Here is a 22,079-nt window from a genome sequence, read left to right on the forward strand (position 1 = left end):
GCTCTGTGCTTACTTGTCCAGGACTGCAGCACATCCTGTGCTGGGGTAGTCACATCAGTCGAGGTCAGCAGTCACAGCATGGCTGGAGTCAGCCTTTGCCTCAGCTCCTCACTCCGTTCCACTCTGGCAAGTGGTAGAACGTGATTTAGTACTTTGGTTTACCACTCCAGTGTAGGCAGAAAATCACTTTGAAGAACACCTAAATTTTAGGCCAAAGCCTGTGTTTGTATTTAGCATTGTACAACTCAACATCTCAAGAACTGAGTGCTTGCTTCATGGTAATTAAATAATTAGTTCACAATTTTGGGACAGCTGAGGTATCTGTGCTCTGGGACACACAGGAAGCAGTTTCTTGCTGTAGATTTCTGTTTTGGTTTGGGGTTGGGCTTTTTGTTTGTTTTCTGCAATTGAAAGGGCCCCATTTAGAGCCCCAGACAAAAGCATTTTCTGCTGTGGCCTTGGCACAGTTGTTTCCTGCATTTTCTTTGTTCCTGGGACTTTGCAGTTTAACAATGACCGTGACCCCTCACTTTTGAGTTCAGAATGACCAGAGTTAGGCAAAACAGCATCTGATAATATGGAATGTGAACGGAAAAGTAATGAGAGTTAAGTTGTAGGCTTGGAGACCCCAGGGGAAGGATGTTGTCTGAGGAGGTGAATCAAACAGGGGTTGAGTGTGTTCCCACCAACAGTTCTGCTGCTTTAACCTCTGGTTTGGCCAATGTGGAAAACAGATCTTCCTGTGAAAGCCTGTGCTGTTGATATGTGATTGGAAAGAGCATGTTCAGTGCCATGTGCTTTTCCCTAAGCAGCTAGATTTTCTTTCTGCTTCCACACAGACACGTCTTCCGCCTCCGAGGACGAGGGCTCGCTCAGGCGCCAAGCTGCTCTCTCTGCTGCATTGCACCAGAGCTTACAGAATGCTGAGTCTTGGATCAACCGATCTGTTCAGGGGTCATCCACATCCTCATCAGCATCCTCTACACTTTCCCATGGAGAAGGCAAAGGGACCAGTGGGTCACTAGCTGATGTATTTGCCAATACTCGAATAGGTAGGAGCTGGGTACCAACAGAACAATCGCTTCGAGTGCAGACTGTGTTGATAAAGGTGGAGTTGTCCCTTGCAGAAGGGAAATTCAGAGCAAGAGTTTAGCTGGTGTTGATGGAACTTGCTAGGATTGGTTGGAGTTGCACCTTCATGCTGTTGTTTTCCTGAAGAATTTCAGAAGATTGAAGTGGTTGTAAAAGGGAGAGTGGGGAGCAGGAGCTTCTGGAAGCAGGGAAGACTCCAGGGACAGTGTGGACAGAGCAGGAGGCACAACTCTGTGTCCTGTGTTGCTTTTTGTCTCCAGCTCTTGGGAGCTCCCATGGGTACAAAGCTGCCCAGTTCAAGTGGCATTTTCATCTGTGTCCTGACGAATCCCTTAGGGGTGTCTGTGCCTGTGGAGTGGGGAAATGTTGTGTTTAACATCCTCATTTTGCTCTGAGCCCCCATGGCTTATTGTTTGCGTTAGATCAGGGAAGAAAAGGAACCAAATCCAGCTCTGTGTGTGAACAAATGAGCTTGTCATTAAAAAACAGGGTTAGAGGAGTAAAGCTTTAGCCCAGCTCTTCGTGGCTGTCTGAGGAATAACCAGAGCATCCAGGTACTGAGGAGATGGAGCAAAATCTACAGATCTGGATACCCCGGGCTCAGTTTTCTGAGGCTCTGAGGTGCTCCTTGCTGCTGATGCTTCTGTATGAAATGGCCAAGTTTGTTTTTGCTCTGTGTGTTTGTCCTTTTTAGCTGCTGGTGAGGAAATTCCTGCACCGTAGGACATTGTCTGTATTTCATGTGCTCTCTGCTTCTGCTTAACTGGGTTGGGGCAAGCAGTGCTTAGAAGTGCTGGTGATTTTATCTTTTACTTATTTATCTTTTTATTGCTGTTATTTTTGTGTTTATTTGCTGGGATGCAAATTGTTTCCTGAAATGGAAAACTGAGGAGATTGCCCATAAAATGTAGTCAATATAATTAATGTCTTTGAAGCAGAGAGGCTGTTTTTAATTGGAGCTTGCAGAAGGCCACATTACCTTTTCCAATGAATTACGGTAACACAGCTTTTTACCTCCAGAATATCTGCCGTCTAATCTAATTAGTGTCTTATGCAAAATAGAAGCTTTGAATCTTTGTCAGAGATCTATTTGCCACATTCATACCTTGTTAACACCTGGTTTAAATGAATAGAGCTCTCACATAGGCAGTTCTGTACATCTCTCTCTTGAGAGCAATAAAAAGTCCTGCAGATGTTTGGATTGTACAAATCCATGTCCTTTCCAGTGATTTTAGAAGTTCCGTGCATGAGAAATACTCCTTGCCACTGTGTCTCCAAAGGAATGCAGAAATGAGTTATTTTTTATCCTTAGAAAAAGGGAAATCAACACAGAATCAATCACAAAACCCTGTGAGTGGGAATTATTTGGGATTTGACTTCAGACTATCTGTAAAACCCAACCCATAGTTTCAGACTGTTGGGTTTTTCCTTTGTAAGCAACAGTTGCTGGTGCTGTTAAGCCAGAATAGAATATTCTTGCCCTATCAGATGACTGAACCTGCTGGGTTGTGTAAAGAAACCCCCCATTAGCAAAAATCCCTTGTTTAAGAGACAGTTCACAGGAGAATTCCTGCAGGGTACAGTTGCAGCCTTGGCTGAAAGGCAGGACAGTGTCTTACAACCTGAAGCAGAAGACCCAACTCACACTATTAATTGGATTTATTCTATGGCTGCTGGACAAGCTCTGTAACCATCCAGCTGGAAGGGATTGAAACCCAACACAATTTTTGCTGACCTGCTTTTGTCAAATTCCCATGTTTTGTTTTCAAAAGCCCTCACAAAAAGGCTAAATAGTAGAATTCTAGCAAGAGAGATCAGTGCATAGGTGAGGGAGTGATTTGTTCTGGACTTTGGATGTTTCAGAGCTCATGTGAATCTCAAACTTTAAAAAAAATTTTTTTGTTTGTTTTTTTACAGTACTGAATTGTCAAGAGATTGAGCTTCAAGGTTAGAAAACAAGAACAGGAATTCTGTTTTGCTGAAGCACTTTCCTGACATGGACAAAACGTTGTGCCTTTGGTTTTTGGTTTCCAGAACAGATGCTGTGCCTCTTCTAGAGCTGCTGAACCTTTAGGAGTCAGTGTGTTTAGCATTAATGAGGGTTCCCATACATCCAACCATTCAATCCTTAGGATTATTTGGAACAGGTGACTGACACTTTGCTCATTGGGGGATAATAAAAGGTGTGTTTAGCAGCTTTCTTCTTTTTCTAGAAAGTTTCTCAGTCCCTCCAGATGTCACAGCAACTACCTCCACCCCCTCAGCGCGGCCGGCAGCCATCGACCTCCCTCCCTCTGGGATTGTGAAGGGGATGCACAAGGGATCCAACCGCTCCAGTCTCATGGACACTGCAGATGGTACGGAGCCCTCGGGGCACCCAGGGGTGCCAGCAGGGTCCAGAGAGGCCTTAAACCACATCAATTGTTCTCCCAGCTCTGGGTGATCTCAGAATTCACAGAATCACCGTGACAAAAGAGCCCTTCAAATCATCGAGTCCAACCCAGCCCCAACACCTCAACGAAACCCTGGCACCCAGTGCCACATCCAGGCTTTGTTAAACACACCCAGGGATGGGGACTCCACCACCTCCCCGGGCAGAACATTCCAGAATTTTATCACCATTTCTGTAAAAAACTTTTTCCTGATATCCAACCTGTATTTCCCTTGCTGCAGCTTGAGACTGTGTGCTCTGGTTCTGTCAGTGCTGCCTGGAGAAAGAGACTGACCCCACCTGAGCACAGGCACCTTTCAGGAGCTGTGCAGAGTGATGAGATCACCCCTGAGTCTCCTTTTCTCCAGGCTAAACACCGCCAGCTCCCTCAGTTGTTCCTGAGCTGTTATCTCATTTAAGCTCTCCACAAAATCAGAATGGTTTTGGTGTTGGCATTAAGATGTTACTGTGCTGCATTAAGGTGTTACTGTGTGGTGTTGGCATTCTGGAGGAATTTCTTCATGGACAGGATGGTCAGGCTTTGGAAGTGCTCAGGGGGGTGGTGGAGCCCCAAGTCCCTGACGGTGAGTGGGAAGGACTGGACATGGCACTCATTGCTCTGGTCTTTCCCTCCAGGTGTTCCTGTGAGCAGCAGAGTCTCCACAAAAATTCAGCAGTTGCTGAACACCTTGAAAAGACCTAAGAGACCACCCCTGAAAGAATTCTTTGTGGATGATTTTGAAGAAATTGTGGAAGGTAATAGCACAAATAGTGATTTTATGCACGTTTGTTACAATTGGGTACTCAGGGAGCTGAGTTCTTTGAGCTGTTGTTCTCAAGGTTGGCTCACATTCACTATTTGCAGCAGCCTCCATGAACAGTCTGACACAAAACCAGTGTTTGAAGCAATTCACTGTTCTGCTGAGCTTTGGGGGACTTCCTCAACACTAAACTTCTTAAAAAAATATTTAAATAGATTTTTTGACCCCTTTCATTTGCCTAAGCTACTTTAATTAATTTCCCAAAGGGGATTGTCCTCACTGGTAATTTCATTCCAGCATTCATTTGTAAGGTTTTCTTCTCTGCAGTTCTGTGTTCCTTTCCTCACTGATGTGTTGAACACCTTTGAACAACATCCTGTGAGAAACCTCTGTTCATGATCTCTTGTTCTGTGCAAGACTTCCCAGGAAATGGGATGGAATGGGCTTTTAAATGCTTTTCTTCATTCCTTTAGCTTTATTTTCAATTTATTTTGAGCTGAACTGTGAGGTGACAAATGGGCAAAGACAGTGAATATTATTTTACTTTGATTACATGAGAAATACCAACAGATCCTGGAAATAATATAGAATTTTCTCAGTTCCCCAGCCTGACCCCAACCAGCCCAAGCCCGAGGGCCGCCAGATGACCCCGGTGAAGGGAGAGCCCCTGGGAGTGGTCTGTAACTGGCCTCCTGCCTTGGAAGCAGCTCTGCAACGCTGGGGAACCACTCAGGCCAAGTGTCCCTGTCTGACAGCCCTGGATGTGACAGGAAAACCAGTTTATACCCTCACATATGGTGAGTTGAGCCTCCCCTGCCTTCCCCTGCTCAGCTGCTGCCAGAGAGCAGCAGTGGAGAGAGCTCAGGGCTCGTGGGTTCACAGGGGTTGCAGAAACCTTCCTGGTTTGTGGACAGAGCAGTGTAAGTGTAGGTGGTAAAAAAGCCAAGGTGTGTGCTGTTCTCTTGTCTGCTTGATCCAGAGCTCTGCAAGTCTCTGTTCTCTGTCTTCCAGGCAAACTGTGGAGCAGAAGTCTCAAGCTGGCCTACACCCTGCTTAATAAACTGGGGACCAAAAATGAACCTGTGTTAAAACCTGGAGACAGGGTAAGGACCTGGGGACTCTCTGGAGTAAAACCAGGGGTTTGGGAGCTGGAACTTTCCACTGACACCATAGTGGGACTCTGACCCAGGGACAAGGCTGCTTGGGACAGAAATTGGTGTGATTTTTCAGGGGTCCTGGCTCCTCTGTGAGCAGTTTCTTGTGTCTTGGCTGTGTGTGAACCTTCACATGCCTGGGCACTGTGTGAGGAGCTCAGGCACATTCCACACATTCTGTGTGCGGAAGAGTGTGAAATAACGCCAAATTTTCCTAGTTTCAGTCACTCTAGATGTGGATTTTGAAATGTTAACTTGTGGGTTGCAGGTAGCCCTTGTGTATCCCAACAACGACCCCGTGATGTTCATGGTGGCATTTTATGGCTGTCTCCTGGCTGAAGTGATCCCAGTGCCTATAGAGGTACCTCTTACCAGAAAGGTAACGTTGATGGAACTTGGAGGAGTGATGTGGGATGGAAAGCAAGTCAGGCCATCAGCCTCTGACAGCATTTCACAGCCTCCAGCTGCTGCCTGAGCAGCTCTGTACCAACAAGGACTTTTGGGAGCTTGGATTGGCATTTAAAAATGGAAAAACATATTGATCAGAGCTGTGCTGAGCAGTTGGAGATGGTCAATTCTCCTAAATGATGCAGTCTTCACTTCCTTACTGCAAATAATTTATACAGAACAGATTAGAGTGTGGATCTGCCCCCTGTTGATGGGAGGGGGCTCAGTCCAGGCTCGCTGAGCTCTGCCAGGCTCTGATTTTAGATGCTCAGTGCTCCTGAAGACATTGAGACACTTTTTGTAAATTATTTGCCCAGCAGAGTGTTTTCTCTACCCTTACCAGAATTTTTGCACTGTTGCCCTATTATTGCTGTGTCAAGAGCTGTGTGAAACTATAGGATTTCCTAAGAGTAACAAAAACAATAGGGTCATGGCAAACATTGTGGCAGGAGAGGTGGCAATGAGCTGGGAACTGGTCTGACAGGTGGCAATGAGCTCAGGGAGCACTCAGGGACTCACAGAGCTTGGATTTCATTCTCTGCACTGTGACAGACTGCTATAGCAACCAAATGCAAAATTAAAACTTCTCCAGTATTTGCCCAATCAGTTTCTGAGTGAGCCTCCTCATTTTATCATTGTGCAACAGAAATTGGCTCCAGGGGATGGAGAGGTCTCGTTATCCCAGTGTAATTACATGTTTTGCTTTTTTTGCCTCTCAATTCCTCTTTGCAGCATCTGGGTTTCCTTTAATGCCAGGAGATGGGGTGAGCTCCATGCCTGGGTGCTGGGCAGGAGCTCTTGTTTCCCCTGGGTTTCACATCCAGTGCATTTTAATCTTGCCAGTGCCATGTTTCATGGGGTCAGAGCATGGTTTGAGTTGGAAGGCACCTTAGGGACCATCCAGTTCCATCCTTTGCCATGGACAGGGACACCTTCCAGTAGCCCAAGTCCCTCCAGTTGTGATTCTGTGATCCTCTGTGGGAATGGGTTGTTTTCTTCTTTCCTTGCCATTCCTTCCCCCAGTCCCCAAAGCATTATCAAATCTTGGATTTTGGTAAGGGAAAGCTGACTTTTGTCATCTTTGAGCAGGAGTGACTGTTCCCCTCTTCCCTCAGGATGCTGGTGGGCAGCAGATTGGTTTCCTTCTGGGGAGCTGTGGCATTGCTCTGGCCCTCACCACTGAAGTGTGTCTGAAAGGGCTCCCAAAAACCCAGAATGGAGAAATTGTGCAGTTTAAAGGTGAGTTGGTTACAGATTGGCTTTTGATGTACTTGTGCTGCAGCTGAACCATCTGAAAGGAGCTGTCAGGACTCTGAAAGCACTTGGGAGGTAATGGAGCAACTCCTGATCCCATCAGCAAAATGTGTAGGAGTTGTGTTTGTGGTGTCTGACACAGCTGCTCTGCTGTTCTGGGGGTCACAAGGAGCCACCTCCCAAGCCAGGGTTGTGCTCAGGTCCCTTTAGTGGCATTTGGCAGGTTCCAGGGCAGTTTTATTCACAAGCTTTATTTAGGAATGCTGCAGGGATCTTCCCTGAGGAGAGGAAGTACCTTGTTGCCCACTGAACTCCCTGATGAGAAACGAGATGAACCTTCTGGCTGGTAGCTGGGCTTGGCTTGGAATTTAGCTTGTGTAACTGAACTTGGACAAATGATGGGGTTTAGTGTATTCTTGCAGAATATAAATCCCTCAATAAATAAACTGATATTAATGTACCATTTAATTTTGGCTCCAGGTTGGCCCAGACTCAAATGGGTTGTGACAGATTCAAAATATCTCTCCAAATCTCCCAAGGACTGGCAGCCCAACATCTCAGCAGCAGGAACTGAGCCAGCATATATTGAGGTAAGTGCTGCATGGGGAAATGAAAGTACCTTCCGTGAGCTGAATTTAATGTTCTAATCACCAGAGAGTGAATAGTTTTACCTCACTCCCTTAAACTTCTCACTTCCCTGCCACTGAAACAAGCCTTTCACTGGGGACATCCTGCTGTGAAGCTCATTTTAGGTTTGAATCCCTTTGTGGCCTTGAGCACCGCTTGGAATAAGTTGGAGAATTGTTTTTGTTCCAAAAAAGTGAGGGATGGAGACAGCTGAGCTCTGAGGTGGTGCTTGATAACCCCATTTCTGCTGTGCTTGAGCCAGCAGCAGTTGGAATTCTCTGTCCTTGCAGTAATGCTGATTTTTGTTCCTATGCCAGAGGGTAACTTGTAGGGATTGTGTTGGTTTTCTCAGCTTTTATTGTGACAGGGCAATTGAGAGGTGTTTTAAAAGATTTTATTCTATTATCAGTCTTGATGAGTAGTGAGACACAAGAGATGTAAACCTCAATGCCATTCTGGCAGAAGGTAACTTATTTTCTGGTTACAACACCTTATAAATTACAGTAACTTTTTCAGCTTATTAGGTTTTCTACACAATGCTGCTGTTACTTCTAACACCAATCACCTCTGTTTTTTCCTACCTGGTCCTGCTACAATGCATCTTTCACCGTTCTAATTCTCTAAAATTATGTAAGTTTTCTATCAAATTTTAAAAATTCTTTACAAATCCATTTCCCACAGGATTGCAGCAGTTTCAGTGGTGGTTCAGCCATCCTGGAACACAGATTGGCTTCTCAGTTTGTTGCAGGAGCAGGAAGAGATGTTGTGAGCAGCAGTGACACTGAAATAAACACAAACACATTCATTTTTTCTCCCATCTCCATGGAGATTTTCCATGTGTGCCACCACAGTAACCATCTCCTCGGGTCCAAGCTTTCACATAGAGAGAAAACTTTATTTTCACATGGATTCTGTGATTTACCTTCCTTAATTTCTCTCTTCCTTAACTCCCTTTAACTTCTCTCCTTGCAGTACAAGACCAGCAAGGAGGGCAGTGTCATGGGTGTCACCGTGTCCCGTGTGGCCATGCTGGCTCACTGCCAAGCCTTGTCTCAGGCCTGCAACTACTCTGAAGGTGGGTGAGGGCACAGAACATCAAAGGTTGACAACATTAAGTGGTTGCCTCTCATATCTTCAACAGCTGCCTCTGAGAAACCAGAATTTACTTCTAAAAATAAATAAAATTTGAAAGTGCAGATTAATTCTCCCGCGGAAGTGAAAATTACCTGTGATGTTTTTCCTTCCAAAATGGCATTATTTTCACTGCCATGATGAAGAGGAATAAAAAGGGGGATTTATGTAATTTCTGTGAATTTACTGAGTCTATTCTGATGAACCAAAAGAGGAGCAAATGAATGAAAAATGGAGCATTTTCCACCAAGCTGGAGTCCCCTCTCACTGCACTGATGACCCATAGAAATGTCTTTCATTGCTGATAGTGTGTAAATGCCAAAGTTGCTGGGGCTGTTCTGGTCCTGTGAGGTTTTTTGGGGAACCCAGGAATGGAGATTGGAAGGTGCTGTTGGTATTCCAGAGGGTTTTGCTGTAGCTTATGGTTTATTCTGGTCTGCCTTGTAAATCAAGCTAATCCCTACATGCACAAGTGAAGCTATTTATAGAGCTGTAGGTCACAGAGCTTTAAAATGCAAAGTTTGCCATTAGAATCCATCACTTGAGCTCCCATTACTGCTGAGAGTCAGGTCTTGAGTGATGTTCTCTGGCTCTCCTTCCCTCCCCTCCTCGTGCATAACGAGCTTCAGACCCTTGCTGTCCTACTGATGGACATGTCAGGCTGGAATGTGATTTCCAGCTGGCAGCTGGATTTCCAAATGTGATTTCCTTGCAGCTCTCTGGACGTGTTCCTGCTCAGGCATGGACGTGTAGTTGTTACTTTGCATGGCAGGGAGCTGTGCTCAGTAACATGTGTAATCAAACAGGGCCCTGGGCTGCCCCTGGAGCAGGTCTGACAGATCAGGGATGTTCATCCTTGTGCAGATTCCAGAATAAGTGATGGGCACAGCCGTGCTGGCACGTTGCACTTGATGGCTTCACCTTTCTTTTCCCAGGTGAAACGATAGTGAATGTGTTGGATTTTAAGAAGGATGCAGGGCTGTGGCATGGCATTCTCACGGTGAGTTGGTTCCAGAGCTCTCTGTAATGACAGATTAATGGTTAGATGGGATATTAGGAAAAATTTATTCCCTCTGAGGGTGGGGAAGCCCTGGCAAAGGGTGCCCAGAGAAGCTGTGGCTGCCCCTGGATCCCTGGAAGTGTCCAAGACCAGGTTGGACAGGGTTAGGAGCAGCCTGGGACAGTGGAAGGTGTCCCTGCCCATGGCAGGGGTGACACTGGATGAGCTTTAAGGTGCCTCCCAACCCAACCCATTCCAGAATTCCATGATTCTGAGGTAACAGCAGCATTTTGAGTCCATGGCTGGGAGCATTACCTGTTAAAACAACCATTTCTCTCCCTGCCAAATCTCCAGTTCTCTGGGGGAACAACAGAATCATCCTGACTAAACCTCTGTGAACTCATGATGGGGTGGAAGTTGACGGGCACTGGGGGTGACTCTCATTTCTAATAACTCAATGAAAGGTTTGGGATCCCTTTCCTAACAATCTTTTTCCTGTTTTTCAGAATGTAATGAACAAGCTGCACACTATCAGCGTGCCCTATTCCGTGATGAAAACCTGTCCTCTCTCATGGGTGCAGAGGGTTCATGCCCACAAAGGTAACCTGGGGGATTCACAACTTCAGCTTGGAATTCTCAGGATCCAAGAGTGAGGGGCATTAAAATCTCAAATGCCTTAAACCCTGCTTGCTCTTCCAAATCTCAAGGGCCAAGAGTTTCACTAATGTCCAAAGGTAGTTGATTTTTATTTTGTGGTGATGATTTTCTAGAATCAGTGATTTTCTAGATCCTCAAGCAGGGCTGGAGCTCATGTCTGTAAGACTCAGTGGGAGATTTTAAGCCCCTAGTCATGTGGATACTTGTAAAACTCCTCACATTGGTGACTTGCCAGAGGTTGGAACAGGAATGTGACAGCTTGGGAGGACAGGGGATTTTGCCATTTATTTCTGTGCAGAAAGTCCTGATGCCATGTCAGTGGTGGGGAACACGATGGGGGTCTTGTGACTTGGAGCCAGTTTCTTTTATGAAACCAAGGAAGTGGTAGAGTGCAGCAGGAGCCCTTGGTCCCTGGCCTCCCTGAGGGCTTTCAGAGGGTGATAATGATTTCTGGCCTTTGGAGGAGGAGCTGCAATGCTGACAGACCCTGGCTCAGGTGGTGGCAGTGCCACAGCAGATGCCATTGTGTGTTGGCTTTGCTGTTACTGCAGCCTCAGTTATTAAAGGCTTCCTTGCTTAGGTGAGAATTCCCTCGTTTGGGGGTCTCAGACCATGTGAGTTCTACGAAAATAACTCTTGGAAAGCTTTGATTTGTCCTGAGCTGGTGTTTTTGTGTTGGTTGCAGCAAAAGTTGCTCTGGTGAAGTGTCGAGACTTGCACTGGGCCATGATGGCCCACCGGGACCAAAGAGACGTGAGCCTGAGCTCGCTGCGGATGCTGATCGTCACCGACGGCGCCAACCCCTGTGAGTGTCCCCAGCCCTGCCCAGCCCTCTCTGCAGCCCCTGGCAGCAGCAGCAGCTCCCTTGGAGCTCTCCTTTGCAGCAGAGCTCTGCCTCCTGCTGCTTGGGCACATGACAAGGGTGGTTCAAGGTTTTTGTGTTGCCATCCTTTGGGTTGTAAGAGATCCTGCAAAGCAGGAAAAAGGGAGAGTTGGATGGGGGGCAGTGTTTATAAAATCAGAGAATTGTTCAGGCTGGAAAAGACCTTTAAGACCATCAAATCCAGCCCTTAACCTAGCACCATTTTCACCACTAAACCCTGTCCCCAAGTGCCACGTCCACATGTCCTTTTAATCTCTCCAGGGATTGTGATTCCACCACTGCTCTGGGCAGAATCCACTTTCTGAACATCCAGTCTGGGCTTGTTCCAATGCCTGACCATTCTTGGAGTGAGGAGATTTTCCTTCATGTCCAACTTAAACCTCCCCAGCACAATTTGAGGCTGCTTCCTCCTGAAGTTTCCCAAATCCTCCTCCTGACCCTTCTTGTAGATGGGCATGAAATCAATATCTGTGAAGTCATAGTGGCATCTTTTCTTTCTTCCTAGGGTCTGTTTCCTCCTGTGATGCCTTCCTGAACTTGTTTCAGAGCCATGGGCTCAAACCAGAGGCGATTTGTCCCTGTGCCACCTCCCCCGAAGCGATGACCGTTGCAATCCGGAGGTAACAGATTGAGTCATCCAGCCTGGGCTTTCTTCACACTTGGGCTGGTCAGAGTTGATTTAAGCATGTAATAAACTCCTCTGACATTTGCTCTGTGTGCTCAGGTACTCAAGTTGCTGAGCTTTAAACCTGCCTCCTGAGATCCAAGTGATTTCTGAGGTGTGTGACAGCTCGGCAGTGCCTGAGCTCTGCTTTTCCTCCTGCTGATTTCCACAGCCTGGGAGGTGTTCTGAATCTGAGATGAGATTTGAGATCATTTGGACATTCTCATACTCTGTTTCTGTCCATTGCTGCCTTCTGTAAGAAACAGTCCTGCAGTCATGTGGTCTGGGAGCTGGGGTTTGCCGTGGGGTGAGATAAGGAGCTGGCAGAGGAGCTGCAGTGCCCAGTAACACAATTCCTTAGGGATTGAAAATTTGGGTGGGGATCCTGACTGCCATCACAGTTTGAAATGATTGTGCTAAGCAAAGACACTTTATACACCTATTTCTGTTGCTGTGCCATCTCCATCTGAGTATAACACCAAGCCTGAGTGCCTGATTGAGTGTATTTATTCATTTTGTGTCTTTCCCAGGCCTGGAGTCCCCGGGGCCCCTCTGCCAGGCAGAGCCATCCTGTCCATGAATGGGCTGAGTTTCGGTGTCATTCGGGTCAACACCGAAGATAAAAACTCTGCTCTCACTGTCCAGGACGTCGGGCACGTGATGCCAGGAGGTAAAAGCAGGCAGGAGGCTGATGGGAGCTGTTTTTGGGGATGTTTTAAGAGCAAAATGGGTGAATGTTCTCTCCCACATCAGCCTCAGTGTGGGAGAGGTGGGGCAGTGCCAGACTCAGTCATTTCTGTCACAATTAAATGTGTCAGTTCTCACACTGGGCAAAATTTGGGAGCTGTTTTTAACAAAGCCTGATTTGTCCTAGGCATGATGTGTATAGTGAAACCAGATGGGCCACCCCAGCTCTGTAAAACAGATGAGATTGGTGAAATCTGTGTGAGCTCCAGAGCAGGAGGAATGATGTACTATGGGCTGGCAGGGGTGACAAAGAATACTTTCGAGGTATGTCTAGCAGAATGCATCTTTCTTGCCCCATTTTCTGTGTCAGACTCATGGTGTTGTGCAATCCCTTGGATTTGTAACTGAAGTGTTAATGTTGTTTTTAAAAACATGCACTGAAAAACTCCTTGCAGTTAGAGACACTCAGAATCCCCTCCATAAACATCTCCCACCCTGGCTGTACCAAGGCTTCCCTGCCCTTCTCCTCTTCCCTTCACTCATGTTACGTGCAGTTCTTGGGGTGGTTTTTCTCCACAATTTTGGGGTGCTTTGGGAAGGTTTTTATTTCCTCAGGCCTCCAATGTCCTCCCTTGTGTTGCAGGTGATCCCTGTGAACTCCTCTGGCTCTCCAGTGGGGGAAGTGCCCTTCGTGCGTTCCGGCTTGCTGGGATTTGTTGGACCTGTACGTGAGGCAGCTCAGAGCCTGCGCTGCTCTGGCCCTTCAGCGTTTCAGAGAAAAGCCTTTGGGGAGGGAGGATGTGTGAGAAGAGCTCGCTGTGAGTTCCTCACAGTTGCCTTCTTGTCTTGCAGGGCAGTTTGGTGTTTGTGGTTGGGAAAATGGATGGGTTGCTGACAGTGAGCGGGAGAAGGCACAACGCCGATGACATCGTGGCCACTGGACTGGCCGTGGAGGCAATAAAAACAGTTTACAGAGGAAGGTCAGCACAAGAAACCCCATCACCTGCTGCATGTAATAAAGCAAAGCACAAGCTTTAGTACTTTCTTGGATTTCTCTTTGGTAGCTCAGTTAAAGTAAACGTATTTTTGATTTAGGTAGTAATTGCCCTGATCCTCCCCAACACACATCTTTTCCTCACTACCCAGCCTGGCTTTTTATCAAGTCTGTGCTTTGGGGAAAGCAATCAAGTAATGAGATAAAGTCAGCCACATGGAGAAATTAATTCTCTGTCTCTGCAGAGTTGCAGTCGTTAGCTGCTGGTTGGTGCAGCAAGGAAGAGTTTCATTAATGTCCAAAGATATTTGATTTTTATTTAGCAGTTGTGGATACAATTTTCTAGATCTTCAGGCAGAGCTGGAGCACATATCTCTGAGACTTAGTGAGAGATTTTAAACCATCCGTAGGTGTCTTTAAATCTCCTTTCATTTGGGCTTCGCCAGAAGTTGGAACAAGAATGTGACAGCAGGTTGGGAGAATGGGGGACTGTGCCATATGGAAATTCCATCAGAAAGTGAAATTAACCCCTTAAATACTCCCCAGTCTTTCTTTTTGACTCAATGTTAATTGTCTGATGCTTTTTCTCTTGTTTTTGCCCCATGGTTATTTTAACAAGTGTGAATTCTGTGAACAAGTCCTGTCTTTAATTTCTCCTTGGCCTCCTGTTTCTGAGGAGTGAAACTGGAGTGTGGCTCTGCCCTTTTCCTTAGGATTGCAGTGTTCTCCGTGTCTGTGTTCTACGACGAGAGAATCGTGGTGGTGGCAGAGCAGAGGCCAGATGCATCTGAGGAGGACAGTTTCCAGTGGATGAGTCGGGTGCTGCAGGTACAGCCAGGGGAAATCCTGCAGCTTTTGGGGTGTGGGCAGAGCAGAGACCACTGATGGCCCCGATGGAGGGAGCCCAGGGATGGAGGTGCCACAAGTTTTGCATCCCTCTTGGCACAAGGTGTTTGTGCAGGGTCACAAGCTGTGTCCAGGCTGTTCTGTTGTCCTCAGGGAGCTGGAGTGACAGGACAAGGGGAATGGCTTCGAACTGAAAGAGGAGGAATTTAAGTTAAATTTTGGGAAGAAATTCCTTGGCCAGTCTAGGATTCCATGAATCCCAGAAAACAGAAGAGCTCTGGCAGTCTCCTCTCAGAAATGCAGAGCAGATCTGTGCTCAAGCTTTGGAGTTCTGCTTTTAGTCTGGATTATGTAGAGCTCGGAGTCTGGCTTTAAAGCTATCCTTTTCTTTGGAGATGCATTTTCAGCAGGGACCAAGTGGGCAGAGAAAGGCCAGAACAGCTGAATGAGTGTGGTCCTAAAAGAATGAGTAGCAAGTACTTCCTTTGAGAGCTGCCTGCACTGCATGTGTGTCATTCCAGGAATGACATTCAGGGAGTGAAGTGTGCAAGCTGGGGTGTGGAAAATCAGGGAAGTACCTGGTACTCTGAATAATGGATCAGATGCCTGAATGCTGAGGCGGGCAGGAGGGAACAGAGTGTGATGGTTCAGAGGAGACAGATGGATACAATCCCGAGATCAGAATCGTGTGATTCATCAGGCAGCCGTGGGTATTTTGGGATTTTGGTCATGAAGGATTTAAAAATGGATTTGGTGTCTATGAAATGGGCTGTAAAGGCAAGGATGTACCCTGCACTTCAGGCTCACTGCAGGACTCACTGGTGGCACAGAGGTCGAATGGGATGTCAGTGATTGACTCACAAGCCCAGGGGTTTGTCTTGCAGAGTGTCAGTGCATCAGCAGCAGCAGACTGTGTCCAGCAGTGCCAGGAATGCCAATGACCATCTCTCCTTTCTCTAGGCCATTGACAGCATTCACCAAGTGGGTGTTTACTGCCTTGCTCTCGTGCCAGCCAACACATTGCCAAAAACTCCACTGGGAGGGATCCACATCTCCCAAACCAAACAGCACTTTCTGGAGGGCTCTCTGCACCCCTGCAACATCCTCATGTGCCCACACACTTGTGTGACAAACTTGCCAAAGCCCAGGCAGAAACAGCCAGGTAACCTGAAGCCCTTTTGTTTGGTGTTGTTGAACTGGGGCTCAGTGCTCAGCCCCAGGGACCCGGGCGATGTCCTCCTCCCTGTCCCACCTGCTGGGGACCAGGGCCTGTCTTGTGCCCTGTGGCTGAGGTTGTTCCAGGCCTCTCTTTGCATGTGTTACTCAGGAATTTTAATTCCCACCTCTGAACTCGCTGGGATTCTCCCTCCTGATGAGTAGAGACCAGCAATGCCTGCTGAACTCCATCAGTGAGGCTCATTTGCAGGAGCAGTGGGATCCTGCAGGGACTCTCTGTACCTTTGCTCTGCTCCTTCCCAAAGTGCTGCTGTCTCTGCACAGGTGTGGGCCCTGCCTCTGTGATGGTGGGGAACCTGGTTGCTGGGAAGAGAATCGCTCAAGCCTCTGGGAGAGATCTGGGTCAAATAGAAGACAATGATTTAGTTAAAAAGGTAAATCAGTGTTTGTGACTGAGAATGGGAAGGAGTTTTCCCTCCTGTGTGCAGAGCAGCAGTGTGGAGCACTGAAGGAAAAGCTGGTGTTGAATTCCTTCCTGTCTCTTCCAGCACCAGTTCCTGACAGAAGTGTTGCAGTGGAGAGCTCAAGCGACTCCTGACCACCCACTCTTCCTTTTACTGAATGCCAAGGTACAGTTGGTGCTGAGTTGTTGGGTTTTAAGGTCCGTGTGTTATCCAGTGCCAGTTGGAGTGTCTTTAAAATCTTTTGCCCTCTGCAGTGCCTTTCTTTAACCTCTGTATCCGATTTTGCCCATAGATTTGTAACTTAAAACTTGACCCTTTGACCCTCTAGGTCCCTTCCGCAAATGGCTCTCATGGTTTGACACTTCATTTTAAAACTGAGCGTGTTTGTAGGTCCCACTGGTTCCTGTATCAGTTAATGGTGTATCCCTTGGTGCCACCATCCCTATCAATGGTGTTGAGTATATTCTGGCAAGGTTCTGGTGCAAGAAGACCTGAACTGACTCCCTGGAAGGTAGAATTTTCTAGAGCAGATCTAACTCCATCTCTGTCCTTTGGTACTGTAGTGGATGAGTGGCTCACTGGGCACCAGCAGCCTTTAGGTAGAGATAACTCTTAGCTGTAGCCTCCTGCTAGCCAGCAAGCTTGGGTTCATCTCAGAGCAGCCAGTTTGTGTCGTGCCAGCCCCTGTTTAGAGCGTTTCTGTCTCCTTTCAAGGGAACCACTGTGTGCACGGCCACCTGCCTTCAGCTGCACAAAAAGGCTGAGAGAATCGCATCAGTGCTGTGTGACAAAGGCCATCTCAATGCAGGAGACAATGTGGTGCTTCTTTATCCTCCTGGTGAGTGAGTCCCTCTGGGGAGACACAGCCTGGGCTTGCTTTGGACTCTCACTGGGATCTGGAAACACAAGAAAGGCACTCAGTGCTAGTGAGAGGTGCTCACTGGTGTGTCCTGACTGGCTTTTGAGTCATTTGATGTTCTTTTCCTCTACGAAGGAGATGCTTTCCTGTGTGGTTCCTTTACTTTCCCCATTCCTTATCCCAAGCTTTCTCAGCTTCCTTGTGCAGCCCTTGCTGCTGGGCTGCTGATGTTGCCCACCTGCGCTGTGGGAGGGGCAGCACTGCCCTGCTGTGCCCAGGGGTCCCTCCCCAGTGTCCCCCAGTGCAGCTGTGGTGTCCTTGCAGGCATCGAGCTCATCACGGCCTTCTACGGCTGCCTGTACTCGGGCTGTGTCCCCGTCACCGTGCGCCCGCCCCACGCCCAGAGCCTGGTGGCAACACTGCCCACAGTGAGGATGATTGTGGAGGTGAGTGGCAGCCTGGGCTCCAGGGGTGACACGTGTGTCACAGGGACTGTGGCTGGAGTGGAGCTGGATTGGTCACGGGCTCCTGAGGGTCACACTGACTGCTCCAGCCTCGTGCTCCAGGGGTGACACAGTTGACCAAGCTAGTGGGGTCTGTGTGAGAGGGATTGAGGCACATCTTGGAGCTGAGGGACAGTGTTCTCCTTCATAAAATGCCAGAGAGAACCCCCTCCTCACATGTGCAGTGCAGGTGCTGTCTGATGACACCAACATGGTGTTGCCACCCAGAATGTCACCTTGACACTCCTTAATGCTGAGGAAATCCAAATCCTGCAGCTGAGTCACTTCCCAAGCCCAGTAACCAGGAGACAGCATGGGGAAGAAATCTGGATCTTGCTGTGACACCTTCTCACCTGCTCTAGAGGTTCTGCCAGGGTCTGTGCAGGCTGGGCTGCGCTGGGGGTTTAGTGACGGGGAAGCAGAGCAGAGTTTGCAAAAGGCAGAGAAAGGAATTCAGGTTTGCTGAAAGAAACTGGCTGCAGATGATAAAATAGTCTCTGCACATCAGCTCTTGCAGTGGCAGTGCTGCTGGGACATGCTCCTGCCTCTTTGTTTCAGTGAATGTTCATCTTTGCAGGTCAGCAAAGCCGCCTGCATCCTCACAACCCAGACCTTGATGAGGCTGCTCAAGTCCAGAGAGGCAGCTGGTGCTGTGGATGTGAAAACCTGGCCAACCATCATTGACACAGGTGAGCTCCCTGGCCAAGAGGCTCCTTGAAGTCCTGTGGAGGGGTGATTGTCCCCCATTTCATTGAGTGGTTCTTGAAAATTTGTTTGAATATGCACAAAAGCTATCCAAAATGTGCCCTTGTTCACTGAGAACTGTTCTGTATTGAGCTGTGCATGGGAAATTATTACAGTGATTTCTGGAGACAATCCTTGTCTGCCTAAGACAAGGACGAGTCGGTCTTTTCTCCCTTTTCCTGAGAATAAATAATTTTCTGTGTAGGAGCTTTGGCAAGAGTTTTGCCATACACTAGCCTGTCTTTTCTGGAAAGAGAATTAATGGAAGGCTTTGTCTTCCATCTCTGGTGTTTTGATAGTCGTGTTCTCCTTTCAAATACCAGTCAAGTAATCAAAATTAACCCATTTGTTTCTCTCTTGCACAGATGATTTGCCCAGGAAGAGGCTGGCCCAGATCTATAAGCCACCCACACCTGAAATGTTGGCATATCTAGATTTTAGTGTTTCTACAACAGGCATGCTCACAGGAGTAAAGGTATAATAACGGGTTAGGAGATGGGCATTTGTGTCTTGTATTGCCTGACCCTCTGAAGCACCTCCCCTTGACCTCCTCCTCAAAGTTGTAGCTTAAACAAAGACCCTGATTTTCTTCTAACAAAGCTGTGGGCTTCGGTTCACTGAATTCTGCTGAGGAGGGAAACAGGTCTGCACAGTGGGGTCAGGAATTCTGCTGCTGCCTCCCCCTGGAGAGCTGCCTAGAGAGAGCAGCAGAGCTCTGAGCTCCACCAAGAGCCCAAGAGGGATGCAGTCAGAAAAAAGAGGATAAGAAACTAAAAAGGAAAGCCTTAGACTGTTATTAATGCTCAGGTGTGTTTGGAGTTGGAATCACAGGATAGTCAGGGTTGGGAGGGACCTCTGGAGATCCCCAGTCCAAGGCAGGGTCCTGCAGAGCAGGTGACACAGGAACATGTCCAGGTGGGTTTGGAATGTCTCCATAGAGGAAGATTCCAAAACCACCCTGGGCAGCTGTTTCAGTGCTGCCACCTCCGTGGAAAGTTCTTGCTCATGTTGAGGTGGAACCCAAACTACTGCAGCTTCAAGTTTAGCTCTTGGTGTCAGGGCTCTGCAGTCTCTGCCTCTGCTGTGGAAGCTCAGGAACCAAACCATGGCCTTGCCTGCAACCAGCTCTCCATGAGCCGCCTTTGCTCTCCTGTGGGGGTGCCTGGGTGCTGTCCTGGGCCCCCAGCAGTGTCCCCTGTGTTGCAGATGTCCCACGCTGCAGTCAGTGGCCTGTGCAGGGCCATCAAGCTCCAGTGTGAGCTCTACTCCTCCCGGCAGATTGCCATTTGTCTGGACCCCTACTGCGGGCTGGGATTTGTGCTCTGGTGCCTTTGCAGGTAGGATTTTCTGGGGAGAGGGGCAGATTAACTCTTGGCTGGTTGGAAATGGGAAATGGGTGTCATTACAGACGTGTTGACATTACAGAATGACTTAATTTACAGTAAGGGGGGAATTTGTCTTGGAACTGACAACAACATGTTCCCTTTTGCTGCAGATTAGCAAGATGTTATCCCATCTTGATTATGTGTGTTTGTGCTGCCAAATATTCCTGGCTTCAAAATGTTTCTCTTCCCTTTCTTCCTTGATTGCATGTTGCAATAAGGAAGGTTTTGTTCTCTGTGGGGTTGAGCCAGTTTTCTTCCTTCACTGTCAGTGTGTGTTTGTATGTAGATAAATTGTTATTCTTGTACAGTAAGTTGCATTTTTAAAATGTTCCTGCTCCAGTTTGCCTCAGCTGCAGTCCCACAACCTGCCTTTGGACTAGCAGGAATGTAATGTGCAGATACAGTAAATATTAATTTAAAGATAGCTACAAGCTTCACTAAAATGTTTTCTCCGTTAATGTTCTTCACAGTGTGTATTCTGGACATCAGTCAATTTTAATTCCTCCTATGGAGCTGGAATCCAATCTTTTTCTCTGGTTATCTACTGTCAGCCAGTATAAAATAAGGGACACTTTCTGTTCCTATTCAGTCATGGAACTGTGTACAAAGGGACTTGGAAACCAAGTTGAAATGTTAAAGGTAAGGAACATTTCCTGACTGTTACGTCACATAAATTAAGGAAGCTCTGGTAGTAAAGCAAAGTGATATGATTGTTAAATAGAGATTTTCCTGTTGCACAAATCTCCAGGCCAGAGGTGCTCCAAAAGCAAATCTCCAAAAGCAAATCTTCCTGGGAGAGGAGAGGACTGGGGAGGAGCAGGGGCTCTGGCAGTGCAGGGAGCACCTGTCAGGGCAGCCCTGAGCAGGGAGGATCCCAGTGCTGCTCTGCAGCAGATTCCTTATGTAACAGTCTGCAGTGAGGCTCAGACCAGCACATGATGGAAAGCACATGTCAGGAGAGCTGCTCAATGGAGGTGTGTTCTCCTTGGAGATGAAAGAAGGGAAAAAATAGCTCCATGCCATGCCTGAGGTGGTTTTTTCCCTGGGATTTCCTGGATTCTTGCTCTGTGAGATGAAGGCTCAGCCTTGTTCTCTGGCTGGCAGAGACCTCTGCAGGTGCCTGGGCTGTGTCACCAGGTGAGCAGCACTCAGGAGCTCCTGCCTGGTGCTGGTCAGAGCATTCACCATAGAAATAATAATAATGGATTCAGGTGCCAGTGTTGTTGAAGAGTCAGTGTAATCCCAGTGGATGACTTTATTCTGCCTGGGTTTGGTTTCCATCTGTATAAGCAGTGACTCAGAGGTGTAATCTCAGCTGAGCAGCTGTGCTGAGAGCTGGGGCAGAGGAGAGAGCTCTCTCAGTCCATGTCTTGCTCTGGCTGCATTTCCAGGCTCTGGTTAGGCACAATTTATAATTACAAACAGAATCTGAAAGAGGGAGAGCAGCTCAGAACACAAGGACTCAGTTTGTCCTGCATTTCCTGAGTAATTTCATGGGCTAAGAAGCGAACATGACTTGTTGAGAGGGGCCAGATGAGCACCTGCAGCATTTTGCCTGGTGTTTGTGTGCAGGCCCGAGGCATTAACCTGTCCTGTGTCCGGACCTGCGTGGTGGTGGCAGAGGAGCGGCCGCGCGTGGCCCTCACTCATTCCTTCTCCAAGCTCTTCAAGGACATCGGGCTCTCATCCCGAGCTGTGAGCACCACCTTTGGCTCACGGGTCAACGTGGCCATCTGTTTACAGGTGAGGCTTGTTGTCACCCAGGGCTCCTCGTTGTCATTGGCACCAGGTTCCAGATGCCAGGCTGGGTTGTGTTCCACACTCCCCATCTGCACACAATTCTGAAGCCCGACATCTGCCCTGTAGAGAACAGCTGGCACAAGATTTAAGCAGCTTCTCTCATTCTCAGCTGCCAAATCGTATCACAGATGCTCGAAACAAGTGAAACATGAATCTGAGCGGTTTATTCCCACATAAACAGCGCCTGGTTGCTCCAGGCTGGTGGCTGAGAGGGCTTGGGGTGTCTCTCCCCTCCCCAAGGCTCCTTCCCACACAGGTGTCACCTGCTTACTGAAGGGTGCAGCTGCAAAGGTGGGGAAATATGAGTAGGAATTCTGCTGCAAGAAACCCCTGGAAATGTTTCTGGGCTCAGGCAGAAGTTCCCCTGACTGCTCTAAATACATCAATGTTTTTTAAATATTAACTCCTCAGGGAACGTCGGGGCCAGATCCCACCACGGTGTATGTAGACCTGAAATCCTTGAGACATGACAGGTACTGTAAGTTCACTTAAACCAATTTATTAACTGTATGAAACCCTG

At 47.8% G+C, this 22,079-nt stretch overlaps 1 protein-coding gene across 3 annotated transcripts in view; it reads left to right on the plus strand.

Annotated features, from left to right (window-relative positions):
• DIP2B (disco interacting protein 2 homolog B) overlaps window positions 1–22,079 on the plus strand; it is a 57,238-nt gene that overhangs the window by 31,770 nt on the left and 3,389 nt on the right. The window contains exons 5-33 of one of the 3 annotated variants that reach the window (XR_014616842.1): window positions 840–1,052; window positions 3,306–3,449; window positions 4,160–4,279; window positions 4,884–5,081; window positions 5,296–5,387; window positions 5,707–5,817; window positions 7,001–7,124; window positions 7,620–7,729; window positions 8,739–8,841; window positions 9,833–9,897; window positions 10,404–10,497; window positions 11,240–11,359; window positions 11,943–12,057; window positions 12,632–12,771; window positions 12,976–13,112; window positions 13,432–13,512; window positions 13,641–13,768; window positions 14,496–14,610; window positions 15,589–15,790; window positions 16,129–16,238; window positions 16,353–16,433; window positions 16,983–17,106; window positions 17,452–17,573; window positions 18,208–18,319; window positions 18,740–18,849; window positions 19,581–19,711; window positions 20,230–20,398; window positions 21,332–21,502; window positions 21,971–22,037. Coding sequence is in view for 2 of the 3 variants with exons in the window: in XM_084223509.1 (XP_084079635.1) it covers window positions 840–1,052; window positions 3,306–3,449; window positions 4,160–4,279; window positions 4,884–5,081; window positions 5,296–5,387; window positions 5,707–5,817; window positions 7,001–7,124; window positions 7,620–7,729; window positions 8,739–8,841; window positions 9,833–9,897; window positions 10,404–10,497; window positions 11,240–11,359; window positions 11,943–12,057; window positions 12,632–12,771; window positions 12,976–13,112; window positions 13,432–13,512; window positions 13,641–13,768; window positions 14,496–14,610; window positions 15,589–15,790; window positions 16,129–16,238; window positions 16,353–16,433; window positions 16,983–17,106; window positions 17,452–17,573; window positions 18,208–18,319; window positions 18,740–18,849; window positions 19,581–19,711; window positions 20,230–20,398; window positions 21,332–21,502; window positions 21,971–22,032 (3,604 nt within the window). In the remaining variant the exon portion in view is untranslated. The remainder of the gene's footprint in view (window positions 1–839; window positions 1,053–3,305; window positions 3,450–4,159; window positions 4,280–4,883; window positions 5,082–5,295; window positions 5,388–5,706; window positions 5,818–7,000; window positions 7,125–7,619; window positions 7,730–8,738; window positions 8,842–9,832; window positions 9,898–10,403; window positions 10,498–11,239; window positions 11,360–11,942; window positions 12,058–12,631; window positions 12,772–12,975; window positions 13,113–13,431; window positions 13,513–13,640; window positions 13,769–14,495; window positions 14,611–15,588; window positions 15,791–16,128; window positions 16,239–16,352; window positions 16,434–16,982; window positions 17,107–17,451; window positions 17,574–18,207; window positions 18,320–18,739; window positions 18,850–19,580; window positions 19,712–20,229; window positions 20,399–21,331; window positions 21,503–21,970; window positions 22,038–22,079) is intronic. The other 2 variants (XM_084223509.1, XM_084223510.1) reach the window with 2 other exon arrangements.

The sequence above is a fragment of the Fringilla coelebs genome (genome assembly GCF_963513975.1).
Source record: "Fringilla coelebs genome assembly, chromosome: 30".
Classification (NCBI taxonomy): domain Eukaryota; kingdom Metazoa; phylum Chordata; class Aves; order Passeriformes; family Fringillidae; genus Fringilla; species Fringilla coelebs.